Raw genomic sequence first — 17,147 nt, 5'->3', positions numbered from 1 at the left:
CTCCTGGTGCATGGAGCCTGCTTCTCCCTCTGCCTGTGTCTCTGCCTCTCTACATATATATCTACCATGAATAAATAAATAAAATCTTTAAAAAAAAATAGACTTCATCAAAATTAAAAACTTTGTGTATTGAAGGGCACTATCAAAGTGAAAAGACAACCCACAGACCGGATCAAATATCTGCAAATCATGTATCTGATGAGGGACTAATATCTACAATATATAAAGAATTCTTGCAATTCAACAACTGCAAGATAATTTTTAACTGATATTTCAATTACAAAATGAGCAAAATTTGAATAGACATTCTTTAAAAGAGACACACAAATGTAGGCACAGGAAAAGATGTTCAACATTAGTCATCAAGGAAATACAACTGATAACCACAATGACATACTACTGCATACACACACAGGAAGACAGTTAGAATCAAAAAGAGGGACAACAACAACAACAAAAAAATTTTTTTAAATTTTAAAAAAGAGGGACAACATGGTGCCTGGCTGGCTTAGTCAGTTAAGTGTCCAACTCTTGATCTCAGCTTAGGTCTTGATCTCAGGGTTGTGAGTTCAAGCTCCATATGGGCTCCACACTGGGCATGGAGCATACTTTAAGATTTTATTTATTTACTTTATTTTTAAAGATTTGAAAGAGATACAGAGAGCATGGGAAGGGGCAAAGGGAGAGGGTGAAAGAGAAACTCAAGCAGACTTTACACTGAGCACAGAGCCTGACACAGAGCTTGATCTCACAACCTTGAGATCATGACCTGAGCTGAAACCAAGAGTCAGAGGCTTAACCAACTGCACCACCCAGGTACCCCTTATTTATTTATTTAAGACAGAAAGTGCACACATGGGAGGGAGTAAGGGAGGCAAGGAGGAGGAGAGGGGGAGAGAAAGCATCTCAAGCAGACTCCATGCTGAGTGCAGAACTGACACAGGGCTCCATCTTACAACCCTGAGATCACGACGACCTGAGATGAAGTAAAATATCAGATGTGTAATCAACTGAGCCACCCAGGCATCCTAACCTACTTAAGAAAAAAAAAAGAGAGAGAGAGACAACAGAAGGTGGGTGTGGAGAAAATGGAACCCTCATACACTGGTAGTAGGAATGTAAAATGGTTTAGCCACTTTAGAAAACAATGCAGTAGTTTCTCAAACAGTTAAACAGAGTTACCATATGGCTCTGTAATTTCATTCCAAGGCAAGTGCCTGAGAATTAAAAACATGTCTATATAAAATCTTGTACATGTTTACAGAAGCACTATTCATAACAGCTGAAAAGTAGAAACAACTCAAATGTCCACCAACTGATGAAGGGATAAATAAAAGGCAGTTTATCCATACAATGGTATATTACGGGCAATAAACAGAAATGAGGTGCTGAGATGTGCCACGACACCCATATAAAGTTTGAAAACATTATGCTAAATGAAAGATGCTGGTGTATACTGTAGGATTCCACTTATAAGAAATACCAACAAGAGGCGAATTCACAGAAACAGCAAGTAGAATGGTGGCTGCCTCCAGCTGGGAAAGTCAGGGGAAATGGAATGACTCCTAATGGATATGTGGTTTCTTTCTAGAATGATGAAAATCTGGAATTTGTGATAATGGTTGCACAACTTTGTGAATATAATGAAGACAGGTAAATCACACATTTTACTCAGTTACTAAAAGAACAAAAAAGAAAAAACAAAAACAAAAACAAAACCAAGCCAAAAAAATCCCCAAAAGACTAGAAAATAACCGGTCACTATCTTTCATTTCCTTTTCATTGGTTTTGTAAAATAGATGCTTGTCTGTGGGAACGACAGGAAGGGGAGGACTGAGCAGATACTAGGATTAAGTCTTCATTCAAGATTAGAGGGAGAGAGACACCCAGGGGAAAACTAATGGAACTTAGAGAGGAAAACAGGAGATCAATGAGCTTCTGCAACAGAGTCTGGAGGCTGCTTTGGATCCAAAAGCCCTCCCCTTCTCTTGGCTACCCTAAAACATGGTACCTTTGGTCCTCTTGAAGTTGTCAAGTTTACACTCTAGACCTTCCACTGCTGACACAGAGTGGCTTCTAGGTAACCCTCGTTTTGCCGATCTCTTTGAAGGAGAAATCATTTCCTGGTTGAAGAGATTTCTTCGAACTTTGGTCACTTCTGGAAAAAAAAAAACAAAAAAACAAAAGCATCTAATATTATCACTAATATGTGCCATATCTGAGAAAAGAAAGATACTCAGAGGCTGCTTAAGGAAAGTATTCTATAGACCAGCTTCTATATTCACATTTACTAATAGAATTTCCTTAAATATTATACTCACATGGTACATTCAAACTATTTATTTTTATTTTTATTTATTTTTATTTTATTTTATTTTATTTTATTTATGATAGTCACACAGAGAGAGAGAGGCAGAGACACAGGCAGAGGGAGAAGCAGGCTCCATGCACCGGGATCCCAATGTGGGATTCGATCCTGGGTCTCCAGGATCACGCCCTGGGCCAAAGGCAGGCGCTAAACCGCTGCGCCACCCAGGGATCCCTAAACTATTTAGTTTTAGAAATTCAGTTTGGGGATGCCTGGGTGGCTCAGCGGCTAAGCGTCTGCCTTTGGCTCAGGGTGTGATCCCGGAGTCCCAGGATTGAGTCCCACATCAGGCTTCCTGCATGGAGCCTGCTTCTCCCTCTGCCTGTGTCTCTCTGCCTCTCTCTGTGTCTCTCATGAATAAATAAATAAAATCTTTTAAAAATTAAAAAAAAAATTCAGTTTAAATCCAACTTTTCATAAGGAACATAAGGAAGGCCATCGCTTAAATTGGAGGCTATCCTCATTGTAAAGTGGACACAATCCTTAAGAGACTGGCTAATGTAGATCAGGGTCTTTTTTTTTTTTTTCTTCCTAAAGATTTTATTTATTCATGAGAGACAGAGAGAGAGGCAGACACACAGGCAGAGGGAGAAGTAGGCTCCCTGAGAGGAGGTGGGACTTGATCCCAAGATCACCACCTGAGCCAAAGGCAGATGCTCAATCACTGAGCCACACAGGTGTTCCAGGGTCATTTTAATAAAAGCCAGTGTTATGAGGATTTTCCTCACTTTTGGCCTTTTAACTGCTTTGTATTCAGCTTAGCTCCAAGGAGAAAACTGTTCCTTCAATTCCACAAATCTTTCTTCTTAGGATATTTTACCAATTTACTAGGTTATTTTAAATGCTCTTCCTGACTCCAGAGCATGAGAATTTGTGGCCATTTAGACTAAAAGTTAGGAGAAATAGCTTCAGAGTCAAAAATTACTTGACAAAGCCAGCAGGGTGGCATGTTAATCTGAAGCAAGACGGCCTACTGAAGGCTCCTCAAACCTCACCAAGGATAAACTCTTTTGAGAGCAGGTCACTTAAATACAAATCAAATTAGCCATGATCCACAAGCTGGGAGGACCCCTTATATTACCCACCGGGACCAACATTATTATTAAGGACATCAATAATACCCAAGTTAAAAAAAAAAATGCCTGAAATGAATTTATGACTTGACAGCCAAATTTGATTTGCTACTTTGTTTTCCCAAGTTTTTTAAAAGTTTAATATTGAAAGTTTCAAAGAATACATCACACAGAGAATCATCACTAAAATCCACAACTGTCAACATATGTTTTCTCCCTCCACCTCTCTCTCTCTACATTTACACAATTCTTGCCATATCCAAGCACGGCATGGTAAGGTGGGGACATCTCAACCCTTCAGTTCCCTGTACTTCAGCACAGATCTCCCAAGAACAAGGGCAAGTCACTCAGCATACTATCCAGCTTCCCATTTCTCTCATGGTCTCATGAGAGACCCTGTCCTCCTGGAAGTTAAGATCCAAACAGGGATGACCTAGTGCGTTCAGCTGCCACACTTAAAGTGCTTTCATCTAAATCAGTTTATCACTGCTTCTTTTCTTTTTGTGGCTTTCATAATAATGGTGTTTTTTTTTTGTTTTTTTTTTTTTATTGGTGTTCAATTTACTAACATACAGAATAACACCCAGTGCCCGTCACCCATTCACTCCCACCCCCCACCCTCCTCCCCTTCTACCACCCCTAGTTCGTTTCCCAGAGTTAGCAGTCTTTATGTTCTGTCTCCCTTTCTGATATTTCCCACACGTTTCTTCTCCCTTCCCTTATTTTCCCTTTCACTATTATTTATATTCCCCAAATGAATGAGAACATATAATGTTTGTCCTTCTCCGACTGACTTACTTCACTCAGCATAATACCCTCCAGTTCCATCCACGTTGAAGCAAATGGTGGGTATTTGTCATTTCTAATAGCTGAGTAATATTCCATTGTATACATAAACCACATCTTCTTTATCCATTCATCTTTCGTTGGACACCGAGGCTCCTTCCACAGTTTGGCTATCGTGGCCATTGCTGCTAGAAACATCGGGGTGCAGGTGTCCCAGCGTTTCATTGCATTTGTATCTTTGGGGTAAATCCCCAACAGTGCAATTGCTGGGTCGTAGGGCAGGTATATTTTTAACTGTTTGAGGAACCTCCACACAGTTTTCCAATAATGGTGTTTTTAAAAAAAGATTTCTGGCCAGTGATTTTGTAGAATGCAATATTTTGAGACTATGTGACTCTTATTCTCCTAGCACGTGGTATTTGGATACAATTAACGATTTGTATAATCATACAAAATTCTAATTTATAACTGTATACAGTTGCTAAAATAAATGAAATTAAACTAAGTTTGTCAAGCTAGTTAATAAATCTGTGCGCTAGGAGAGCACAGCTTACCTTGTACTGGATCTTTCACCGGAAGTGGAGGCTGCTGAACAGTAGAACGAGAGGTCTCCTAAAAGAGGAGTAAATTGGCATTCATTTAAAAGAATAAGAATTCCACGTGAAATCCTCTGACCCTTGCAGTTTCACTTGTAGGAATCCCTAACAAACACTTGTAAAATGCACAAAAACAGATATATGTTCCAAGGACACCGAAGCCTGCATTGTAATATAAAATAAAAAACACCTCAATATCCATAGAGTGAAACAAATTTTGATACATTCATCCAACACAGACATTAAAAGATCAGGAAGACTTCTAGAAATAGAGAAAGAAGACCTATCTATGTACACAGAAACAAGCTCATAATGGGGATAAAGGAAAAAAAAAGTAGAATAAGTACAGCAGGTTTGTACAACTGTTTTGTTTTTTTTTTAAGATTTTATTTATTTATTCATGAGAGAGAGAGAGAGAGAGAAAGAGGCAGGCAGAGACACAGGCAGAGGGAGAAGCAGGTTCCATGCAAGGAGCCCCACGTGGGACTCGATCCTGGGTCTCCAGGATCATGCCCTGGGCTGAAGGCGGCACCAAACCGCTGGGCCATCAGGGCTGCTCTATACAACTGTTTTTTTTTTTTTTAATTTTTATTTATTTGTGATAGTCACAGAGAGAGAGAGAGAGAATGAGGCAGAGACACAGGCAGAGGGAGAAGCAGGCTCCATGCACCGGGAGCCCGACGTGGGATTCGATCCCGGGTCTCCAGGATCGCGCCCTGGGCCAAAGGCAGGCGCCAAACCGCTGCACCACCCAGGGATCCCTATACAACTGTTTTTAATGCATATATGTGTGTATGACAGATGACACCTTGATGTGTGCTACTGCTGTATATATAGAAAACAACCTGGGACAGACACAGCAAATGGTCATCAAGAATTATTTTCTGGGGACATTGGGGTGGCTCAGCGGTTAAGTGTCTGCCTTAAGCTCAGGACGTGATCCCGGGGTCCCAGGATCAAGTCCCACATCGGGCTCCTTTCGGGGAGCCTGCTTCTCCCTCTGCCTATGTACCTGCCTCTCTCTCTCTCTCTCTCTCTCATATAAATAAATAAACAAATCTTTAAAAAAAATTATTCTCTGAAGAATGAATGGAGGAGGGACACTTTCTTTTTTTTTTTTTAAGATTTTTAAATTTATTTATTCATGAGAGAGAGAGAGAGAGAGAGAGAAGCAGAGACATAGGCAGAGGAGAAGAAGGTTCCCCACTGAGAGCCTCATGCAGGACTTGACCCCAGGATCAGGACCTGAGCTGAAGGCAGACACTCAACCACTGAGCCACTCAAGTATCCCCCTTCTTCACTTTTAACTTTATAGGATTTTCTATTTTTTTCATGATGATTACGTATACCTTTTATAACTAAAAAATAAGGGAAAGCCCATATATATTAGAGGATGACTTCTCTTAAGAACTTATCTGTATTAATGTATTTGCTATTCAATAGTCAAAATTTAGATGCATCTAAACAATGGAATTGTTTTTAAAGCTTTTGTTTCTTTCCAATTATGCCAAAGCACTTCTTGAAGCATGAACTTACCACATAAAGGCTGACTTAAGGAGTGCTAGAAAGGACTGCAAATCATTGTTAACATCTAGAGAGAGGAGGGCTGACACCTTTGTGGCCATCCACTTCTGGATTTCCCCACTCTCTAAATAGGTTTCCAAGATACACAAGATTTGCCTCTTTTTCACTTACATTTAAGGCATGGTAAGGAAGTTAGCACCACTAACTCTTAACCACCCCACTTCCAATTCCAAAAGACACCTATCAATCTCTAGAAACAGCACAAACCACTGCTGAGATGACTAATGCTGCTAAAGCTAGTTCTTACAGAATTAACTCTTCTCAGTTCATGCAGTTCAAAAAGTTTCAACACATTTTGTCTCCTTCCTTTCCAAGACATCAATTCAACTTAACAGACTCCAGCTGGGTTTTTCTTTTTTGCAACCAACAAAGCCTCAAGTTCTCACATCTACTGCCACCAAAATAACAGCGACCACTCAGCTTCACCACAGCCACCCCCTGCCCCACCTTACCAAAGTGAAACGCACTGATACCTTCTGGTCTGCAACGAAAGTCCTATTATGGTGTACATTCTTTTTCAATGGTCTCTTTGCCTAAGTTACTATTTTGAGTTTTCTTATCTCAAGATTTTTTTTTTAATCTCAAGATTTTTAATGAACTTACTCGCTCCTTTGTTTTTCTTTGTATCATCTCTAACCATCATACTTTTGAGTAAGATGGTTTATCTTTAACAAATTTATAGTTCTCTAGTTGTTGCATGCTTGTTGCATGCTGAATACTTGTTCATAAAAACATGTTTTATTTCTGTATCATCCACTGTCCACTTCCTCAAAGTGGAAACACTGCCCTTTCAAGCTTATTTATTGCGTCAACCCATGCTGGCAGAACAGATCTGGTAGCACTATTTCCTGTCCCTTAGAAATAACTTACGTTTTTTGTAGCTCTCTTGGACACTTTGGGGATCTCAATTTGTCGAAGATTCTGTGAAACCTCTGCAATGCTTTTATGTCTTATTAATGCAGTTTTCCTTTTAAAAATAGAAACAACCAATATACATTCAACAGAGGTCATGAGTAAATTTGAAAAGAATCAGAGTTGAAAATAAAATAGTAATTAAATGAAAATCAGTTATCTTGGCATTAGTCTGAATTTGTAGCAAAACATGCCAACCTCACAATTTCCAAACCTTAACTACTATAAATTCAACTAGTTATGAACAATGAAGGGCATCAAAGAAAACAAAAAGTATGCTGAAGCTCTAAGCTTATCTCATAAAAGGCTCCTAGCTCCTGGAGACCCCATGTGGACAGGCAAGAAGGGCACCGTGGACTATGTAATTGATACTGTATATTCTCTGGATATTAAGAAGGGTGCCAGACACTGCATGTTAGGAATGCCAACAGATGGCTTCTGGGATTCAAACAGAAGGGCAACTAGTAATTCAAGGAATTCTATACCAAGCCAACTGCCCTCTGTCAGAACTACAAAAGTGCAGGTAATTCCCTCAATTCCTTGAGCTCCTACCTTCTCTTCTTAGCTGACCTGGTACGAAGCTCTTCCAACTGATCAAATTCAGTGCCACCCAACACTGACTTATGAGCACTTGACAGAAGAGGCACAGAAAGGAGGGGTGATATGTTCTCCTGTGTCACGGAGTCATCACTGAAAAAATCTAGAGGAAGGACACCAGCCAGCTTCTGAGGAATCATGAACCCTAGGCTGTCATAAAGATTTCCAAGTGTCTTCGGGATGGAGTCAATATACCTATGGAATAGATTGGTTAAATATGCAACAGTCACCGTTCCACCCTTCCTGTTCCATCCCTCATCTTTATGACATGAGAAACAGCCTTTACAATTCCATAATTCTCACATAATACCACATGTAGTTCCAGGTAAAACTGTTCTAAAGCTAGTAGTCATCAAACTCACAATCCCAAAATTTCTTCCAGGAACTTTGCTAGGTATGCTGAATCCTCAGTTAAACACACCATGCGCAGCAAGTCTGTCACCTGAAGAAGATATTTGAAAATTACCATGCTTTCTGCAGGGAAGCTTTCAGGCTTATTTCCAGCATCACTAAGTTATATACTTGCCTCCTTCACCACCTGCTCCATCTCAACGATGCTTTCATATATAGAAGGGCACTGCAGACACAGCTCCAAACGAAGAAATACCTGAAGCTGGCACCTTGACAGAAAAAAGTACTTGGCTTTATATATCTTGAGTGCCATTTTACTAAAAGCTCCTTCCTTAAGCAAAGATCTCTTTACATAAGAACCAACAACCAAGAAGAAGAGCCACTGCTTTCTCCAAATGATGATATGGTTATCAGGTAAATAGGTAACTCAAACTACACATCAGAACACCACAAAGAATCAGCCACAAAAAGCCTTAATGAGCAACTGGCAATCTAGTTTGATGTATTTATTTATCAATTCATCAATCAATTTAAAATTCATCCAAGTAAATCTTGGAGCTGTTCTGGAGTGACAGTAAAAAAACAAGTAAATAAATCAAGGTAGTTACTTACTCTCTGACTTTATCTTCATCCAGTTTTCCCCCTAGATTCTGTCGAAGACTTTTGCTAGTTTTTAAGAGGCTATTTTTTACTTGATTCAGGCAGGTCATCTGAAAATACAAAATTATTACACAAGAGAATATTGTGTTACTTATTATTTCTAATTTATTTCACAACTGATTAATGCCCTAAGAAGGGAAGTACATTCCCTTACGAATTGCTTCCTTATTTCACTTGAATGGAAAATAGTGAAATGAGTATCTGGGGCACCTGGGTGGCTCAGTCAGTTGAGCCATCCAACTCCTGGTCTCAGCTCAGGTCTTGATCTCGGGGTTGTGGGATCGAGCCCCACATTGAGCTCCGTACTTGATGCAGTCTGCTTGATATTCTCTCCCTCCCCTTCCACTCATATGTTCTCACTAAATAAATAAATTCTTAAAAAAAAGAAAGAAAAAGAAACATTTTTTCATATCTTCAAAAGGAATACGGTAAGAAGTATTTAAGAGAAAGGGGCATTGGAGGGCATCTGAGTGGATCAGTGGTTGAGCATCTGCTTTGGCTCAGGTCATGATCCTGGGATCCTGGGATCAAGTCCCACATTGGGCTCCCCACAGGGAGCCTGCTTCTCCTTCTGCCTATGTCTATTTCTCTGTGTCTTTCAAGAATAAATAAAATACTGGGGATCCCTGGGTGGCGCAGCGGTTTGGCGCCTGCCTTTGGCCCAGTGCGCGATCCTGGAGACCCAGGATCGAATCCCACGTCGGGCTCCCGGTGCATGGAGCCTGCTTCTCCCTCTGCCTGTGTCTCTGCCTCTCTGTGTGTGTGTGTGACTATCATAAATAAATAAAAAATTAAAAAAAAAGAATAAATAAAATTCTTAGAATAAAATAAAAAAGAAAGAAAAAAAGAAGGGGATGAGGGATACATACAACAAGCCTACATATCTGACCTTTAAAAAAAAAAAAAAAAAAAAAAAAAAAAATCCCTAACAGAGTAACTGAGAAATCTAAGGACTATAGGGGAATCTGGATGGCTCAGTTGGTGGAGCATCCAACTCTTGATCTCAAGGTTGTGAGTTCAAGCCCTGCACTGGGCATGGAGCCTACTTTTAAAAAAGTAATTAAGGATTAAACAACTCCAATCCATTTATTTTATTTATTTTTTTTTTAAGATTTTATTTATTTATTCATGAGAGACACAGAGAGAGAGAGGCAGAGAGACAGGTAGAGGGAGAAGCAGGCTCCATGCAGGGAGCCGGACATGGGACTCAATCCTGGGTCTCCAGAATCATGCCCTGGGCAGAAAGCAGCGCTTAACCGCTGAGCCACCCAGGCTGCCCCTCCTATCCATTTTAGAAGAGGCAGCTGGCTTTCACCACTAACCATGAATAAAGACAATGATAGTACAGTCTAAACCAGTGGTGTGCAACACTCTCTGTGCAAAAGAATCATCTAGCAAGCTTTTTATAAGTTCCTATGCCCAGGACCCAAGCCCCAGAGATCTGTTTCAGTTGGTCTTGAGGAAGCCAGGCACCAGCATTTTAAAAGAATGTTCTAAGTGACTCTGGGGAAGAACCATTGGCTTGATACAGCTATCATGCAGTGGAGGACAGAGATTTCGTTAGAAAACAAGTACATGTTATTACCACTCACCTGGCCTGGTTCCTGAGTTTCTGCCTTACCAGTTTCACCATGTCCACCTTCCAAGGTCTGGACTTATGTTCACCCTCTTGCTTAATCTTACTTGTGAACCACACATCACATAATAGTCACTTCCCAGGACAAATGAACCAAACCCACCAGTGAGCAACCAACCATTCCATCTATGACAGCAGCATCCATACTCTCTTACTTCTAATTCCTTGGTGCCCTTGGACTTTAGGAACGCTTTAATGGTTGAGATCATATTCCGAGCACATGAATGCAATGTGATTTCTCCTGCAGCCACAGTCTTTTGGTAATTTTCATGTATGTAAGATAGGAGGTCCTCTTCCGTTTTAAAATCTGTGAAAAAAACAACCAAACTGATCATGACATCCAACTGAAGTCATTGTACTGTTTAAGCCAGTGGTTGTCAACTAAAATTTTGCCTCCTGGGGGACACCTGGCTTTGTTTGGGTTGCCAGACTGGGGAGGTGGATGCTCCTGGCATCTAGTGAGCAGAGGACAGAGACCCAGGGACGCTGCTCAATATCTCCTAGCACAAAGGACAGCCCCCACAACAGAATGATCCCACCCAAAACGTCAATAGTGTAGAGGCTGAGCAATTACAGAGATGGTCATTTTAACGCTTTGCAAATCAAGTGTGCATGTTATAAATTTAAGGATAACCATTAACGGAAAATAAACTATAGGGGTGCCTGGCTGGCTCAGTTGGTGGAGCATGCAACTCTTGATCAGACAGATGTGAGTTTGAGCCCCACTCTGGGTGTAGAGACTACTTAAATATAAAATCTTTAAAAAAACCCACAATAACTATATAACCTCCAAACCTAACAGAAAGAAAAAAGAGGAATAAACAAAACTTAATCCCATAGCCTGCTAAAAAGGAAAAAAACTTTAGAAAGTACAAAATAAGACACCAAATACTATCCAAGCTTATCAGTAATTATAAACATTTTTTTTTTTTATAAACATTTATTTTACAAATACACTTGCTGGGTAAAAGGTAGAAACTATCAGATTGGATTAAGAAATTTCCTTACATTATATGTGTCAGGAAATATTGAGAGTATCAATGAAAGCAGAATATGGCAAACTTGTATAATGCAGTTAAATTTATACTTAAAGGAAAATTCATAGACTTAAGTAATCTTTCAACAAAGAAAAAATAAAAACCAATTAGCTGAGGGTCCAACCCAAGAAATGACATGAGTTACGATAAGCCCTCAAAATGAAGGCAATGATAAAGATAGGAACAAAAATAGGAAAAAAATAAGAAACAAGAGATGTCAACAGAAACAAAAAAATGATTCTCTGAAAAGCCAAATACAGAAACCAATAGTAACACTGAGCCATTCTGAACAAGGGAAAGCATAAATAAGCAATATTAAAATGAAAAAAATAGAGAAAACATTTGAAATAACTAGTAAGAGGCAAGGTTGAAGTTCATTTTCTCCATAAAGGCACTCATTTATTTCAGCACATTTGCTGAAAAGATTATCCTTTGCCCACTAAATTACTGGGGCACCTTTGTCAAAAGCCAATGTGCCACTGTCAAGACAGTTCTATTTATGCTCAGAATCTAGTCCAGAAACTGTGTTAATTATAGCACATGGTCTTGAGTGCTATTAATTTTGCTCCCCCTTGAATGGACCATCCACATCCTCAAATACTTCTACTAGCTCATTAAAGATGCTCTGTCTCATTCAAACTGATGATCATCTATGAATCTAGCATTCCACAGGCAAAAAAAAAAAGAAAAGAAAGACCAAAACTTCCAAGGAGCAGAAAAATTTTATTCCAGAATTCTCAAAAGATATCAAAGGTGACATTGTGCAGTTACTGCTCAAGGTCCATAAGCTATCTTTACAAGTCCTCTCACAGGACTGGCTCTGGCAGCGTTAACTAAGAAGGCGCCCTGAGAATGAGAAACCCACTGCAATTCTATCCATTTTTTAGAAAAGAAATAAAGAATAGGAAAATTAACATTACTGGATGAAATTCTTCCTCCCAATTCTCAAAGATTGCAATACCCTACAGCACTCACAAAGTTTTTCCCTTTCTCTTTATTCCTAAATGTATAAAGCTTCTTTAACCATTTATTCTACGGCCACGCCATGGCCCCTCTTGTGACTTTGGCATATGCCTATTCCCCATCTGGCACACTGTCTCTTATCTTCCTGTCATCTCAACTCTGCTCTCTCCTCAACGTCTAGCCTAGGCTCCACTGACTCTTCAGAAACTTCCTCAACCTGCTCCAGCCCAAGGCTGACCTTCCCATTCTCAACTCTTACTGTCTTTACTTCCCCAACAAGCAAGTCTTTCCTGTTGTAGATTCTTGGCTTTCTTATGTATTACGTTCATTAGTTTACTATGTATTTTATACATGTCTGTGTGCGTATATGTCTACACATATGAATTATCATTATCATCTTTGTGGTTGGGATAAACTGAGAACAGGACACAACCTTACTTTTATCGTATTCCCCATAACACACTTTGGGGGATGCAGCAGACATTTGATAAACATTCGTTAATTGAGAGACAGGATCAAAACTTATAAAAAATTGAGGGTATGAAAGAGCAAACATGGCCTTAAACACCCAAAAGCAATGGAATTGAGGAATACCTTTAGGCTTAGAGCTTCTTAGTATCCTTCCTCGGTTTTCCAGTTTATCTGCTGTCCTTCGACTCCCCTTCTCCCCAGCTGCATCTGGACTGCCATCTGGACACAACTTCTGAGCCTTTACATTCAGCCTTGCAACATTCAACATCTTTAAGGAGCGGCACATGGTATTCATCTTCTGCCTCACTGGAGTACGAGGGACCCCACCTATGGAAACAGCATCATGGGATGAAGAGTAAAATAGCTTTTACTTCTGCAGAATTAGGAGCCACTTTAATTCAGATTTAATATTCTGTGAAAAAATACTGAAATAAAGTATATCCCTTCAGGATGATCTGAATTAGGTGGTTCTTCCAACTCTTTGTAGCTACAATATAGAGTAGAAAGTTCTTCTTTAAACTGAAGTTTAGGAACTAAACACTGCAACAGGATCAGATGATTTTCAGTAAGGTAAATGCCAAACAGCTCCATTTCGGTAATCCCTCATGGTCAGAGTTGTGAGGAAGCTTCTGAAGGGCCACTGAGCAGTCTTCATCAAAAGCTACTTTTTCCCACTTTTTGACCCTGACAACTTATTCTAATGAAGCCGCTCAACGAATAAATCATATGCATGATGTACACTACGGTATTATTTATAATAACAAAAACTGAAAACAATCTGCTCAATAATGTAAGAATTTCATAAATTTCGTGACACAATGAAGTGAAATAGTAACTAAAAAGGCAAGGCAGCAGATTAGTATTTATGAGTAGCACACAAAGTTGTATTTATATTTCTGTTATAAGTAAAAATCGAAATGGTTTATTAAGAAGGTAGAATTATGGGCAATTTTTAACATCACTTTTGTATTAACATAATCATTCTCAAATTTGAAATGTAAGAACTCATCCTTCTCTTATTCAGTTACCATTTCAACCTCATTTCAGGGAACGCCAGTCTTCTAAAACATACACACTCAAAAAAGACTGCCTCAAGAAAAAGTCTGTGTGCATACGTTTCTTTTTGCTGTCTTCCTGATTGGATACACTGGATTCCTCCCGAGACTTTCTTTGGTAGAGCTCCGACAGGCAACACGTTAATTCACTTTCAGTTTTGGAAGACTCTTCCTTATTAGATGAGGCAGCCTGTAGTAACCTATGAAGAAGGCAAGAGGTCTAGTATAAAGCTGAAATTCTGGTTTTTCCAAAATGCTTTAATAATGCATTATCCTTTTAAAAGCTAATCAAAAGATGTCTGCACAAGAAGTCTTCAAAAATGTATCTTCTCAAAACAAAAACAAAAACAAAAACAAAAACAAAAAAACAATATCTTCTCAGGAGGGAAATGTCTGTCTCTTCTCAGGATTTAAACACTCGGGTGGGGGGTCGGGGGGGGCGGCCTGGATGGCTCAGTGGTTTGAGTGTCTGCCTTCTGCTTAGGTCATGATCCCTGGGTCCTGGGACCAAGTCCCACATCGGGCTCCCTGCAGGGTGCCTGCTTCTCCCTCTGCCTCTCTGTGTGTGTCTCTCATGAATAAATAAAATCTTTAAAATAAATAAATATTTAAAAATAAACAGACTCAGGAACAAAAAATATCTGTTCTTAAAATCAGTAATCATTACATGTGGTACTGACAGCTTTATTAATAAGATTAAAGATTTTATATATTTATTTGAGAGAGAGAGAGAGAGAGAGAGAGAATCTGAAGCAAACTCCACAATGAGCACAGAGCCTGACACAGGGCTCAATCCCACAATGGTGAGAGCATGACCTGAGCCGAAACCAAGAGTCAGACACTTAACTGATTGAACCACCCAGGTGTCCCTATTAATAAGATTCTTAATGTCCTCAGGTATACGTCTAATGAAACTATTCCAGTTATTTTTTACTCAGTGTCCAAACATTAAAGTATAAGATGACGTAACAGTATAATAAGTGTCACAGCAGCATCTAAAGAATTCTTTCAGGGATCCCTGGGTGGCTCAGTGGTTTAGCGTCTGCCTTTGGCCCTGGGCATGATCCTGGAGTCTCGGGATCGAGTCCCGCATCAGGCTCCTGGCATGGAGCCTGTTTCTCCCTCTGCCTGTGTCTCTGCCTCTCTCTCTCTCTATCATGAATAAATAAAATCTTAAATAAATAAATAAATAAATAAATAAATAAATAAATAAATAAATCTTTCACATCATAGTATAAACTAATTTGGGATTGATGAGAAAGGGAGAAGTGGGGCAGAGGGGATAATTGGTTATTAAATGCTTTTCTGCCTAGGGCTACTATCAGTCACTAAGCAAACTAGGAAACTCACCCAACTTTCAAAACGTATTACTTGTATTTCACTATCTTCCATTTTGTGATATGATTTGATTTAGAGGAGAGTTATGGTGACATTAGTTGAATCTGCTGGGACCCTCGGGTTCACATGTGCAGCAGATCTAAAGCAGACTGATTGTCCCTAAGTATGCTGGGATTGCCTTTTACTGAGGGGTTTTTCTTTCTGTTAATTTTTTAGAACTTCTGAACTTTTCAAATACACAGAAAAGTAGAGAAAGCATTATTAGATATGTACCCCTCAGCAAGACTAAATACTTGCTAACAATTTACCCTTTTATTTCAGATTGTTTTAATGAAATTACACATTATACATAGAGAAGTCCCAATCTTTTCCCATACCTTCTTTCCAGAGGTTTCCTAGACCCGTGTGTCTTTTATAGAGACATACTTATGTATCAAAGCCAACATAAATTGCTATTATACATTCTAAGTTTTTAAAAATATCATACATCATCCTTTTGCAATTTTCTGTCTGTACTCCACATATTTCTCATGAGCATATAAACAGCTCTAGTTTATTCAGTTTACTAATCTATAATATTTATCATATAACCATAGTTTGTTTATCCACTTCCCACTGAGAGACAGCTGGTTCTTTCCACTTTTTCACTTTGAATGACTGGCAATGAACAACTGAGTGTATCTCTCTCATTTGTACAAATACTTCTTTAACAGAAACACATACAGGTGGAATTGCTGGCTGTCAGTATGTAATGTTTCTGCTCCACTAGGAATACAAACTGCTCTCTGAAATGGTTGCAGCCGTTTACAATCCTATCATCCACAGTGTTCTTATTTTTCTGTGTGCTAGATCAGAATTATTGACCTGGGACAATCTAATGGGTATAAGATAGAATCTTGTGGGGTTTTTCTTATTGGAGTTTTCATTTTGATTTGCCTAAACTGAGCATTATTATTTTTTTCAAGTAAGTTCTATGCCCTTCCTACAACTTTCAAGTTTTCACATTTGTTTTTAAAAATGTATTAGGAATTTATCATTGTGTATGCTGTGAAGTAAAAATCTAATTTTTATCTTTTTTCTTCTGGAGAGCCAATTGCCACACCGCCATTTATTAAACAGTCTATTCTTTCCCAGATTTATAATTCTGCCTCTGTCATTTACCAAGCTCCCATACAAATGTGGGTCATTTTGGGGGCTCTCTAGGGTTGCATGGGTTTCTCTGTCAATCACTGCACCAATACCACACTGCCTTACTCATTAGAACTTTACGGTAAATACTGCTATCATAGAGGGGAAAAAGCACCTGTTCTGTCTTAGCCCTTTTGAGTTGTACTGTGTTCATGAATCAGAAGACTTCTTATTAAGTCAATTATTTCCAAATTGACCTATAGACTCAGTGCACTCTTGGTCAAAAATCCCAGTAAGCTTTTCTGGTGGAAATTAACAAACTAATTCTATAATTTACAGTGAAATGCAAAGGATCTAGTATAGTCAAAGCAATTCTGAAAACAAAACAAAGTTGCAAGGACTAAGACTACCTGATTACAGTACTCCAGATAATGTGATATTAACAATTTCTGGACTAGATTCTTTTCAGAAATAGACCTATAAGATGGTGGTGAATGGATTCTGACAAAGGTACCACAGTAATTCAGTGAGCAAAAGAGTATTTTTTAGCAAATGGAGTTTGAACAAATGGTTATCTCTATAGCAAAAATAA

At 39.0% G+C, this 17,147-nt stretch overlaps 1 protein-coding gene across 3 annotated transcripts in view; it reads right to left on the bottom strand.

Moving 5' to 3' along the window:
- The window catches only part of TICRR (TOPBP1 interacting checkpoint and replication regulator), a 52,287-nt gene that overhangs the window by 24,703 nt on the left and 10,437 nt on the right, over positions 1 to 17,147 (bottom strand). For all 3 annotated transcript variants that reach the window (XM_077872054.1, XM_077872064.1, XM_077872075.1), the window contains exons 6-15: positions 14,150 to 14,289; positions 13,158 to 13,361; positions 10,719 to 10,870; positions 8,880 to 8,977; positions 8,443 to 8,536; positions 8,279 to 8,358; positions 7,872 to 8,111; positions 7,278 to 7,374; positions 4,782 to 4,839; positions 2,012 to 2,158 (exon numbers count right to left, since the gene is read on the bottom strand). In XM_077872054.1, the coding sequence (XP_077728180.1) occupies positions 2,012 to 2,158; positions 4,782 to 4,839; positions 7,278 to 7,374; positions 7,872 to 8,111; positions 8,279 to 8,358; positions 8,443 to 8,536; positions 8,880 to 8,977; positions 10,719 to 10,870; positions 13,158 to 13,361; positions 14,150 to 14,289 (1,310 nt within the window). The remainder of the gene's footprint in view (positions 1 to 2,011; positions 2,159 to 4,781; positions 4,840 to 7,277; positions 7,375 to 7,871; positions 8,112 to 8,278; positions 8,359 to 8,442; positions 8,537 to 8,879; positions 8,978 to 10,718; positions 10,871 to 13,157; positions 13,362 to 14,149; positions 14,290 to 17,147) is intronic.

Source organism: Canis aureus, chromosome 2, assembly GCF_053574225.1.
Source record: "Canis aureus isolate CA01 chromosome 2, VMU_Caureus_v.1.0, whole genome shotgun sequence".
NCBI lineage: Eukaryota > Metazoa > Chordata > Mammalia > Carnivora > Canidae > Canis > Canis aureus.
This window is presented reverse-complemented; position numbering and strand designations above follow the sequence as displayed.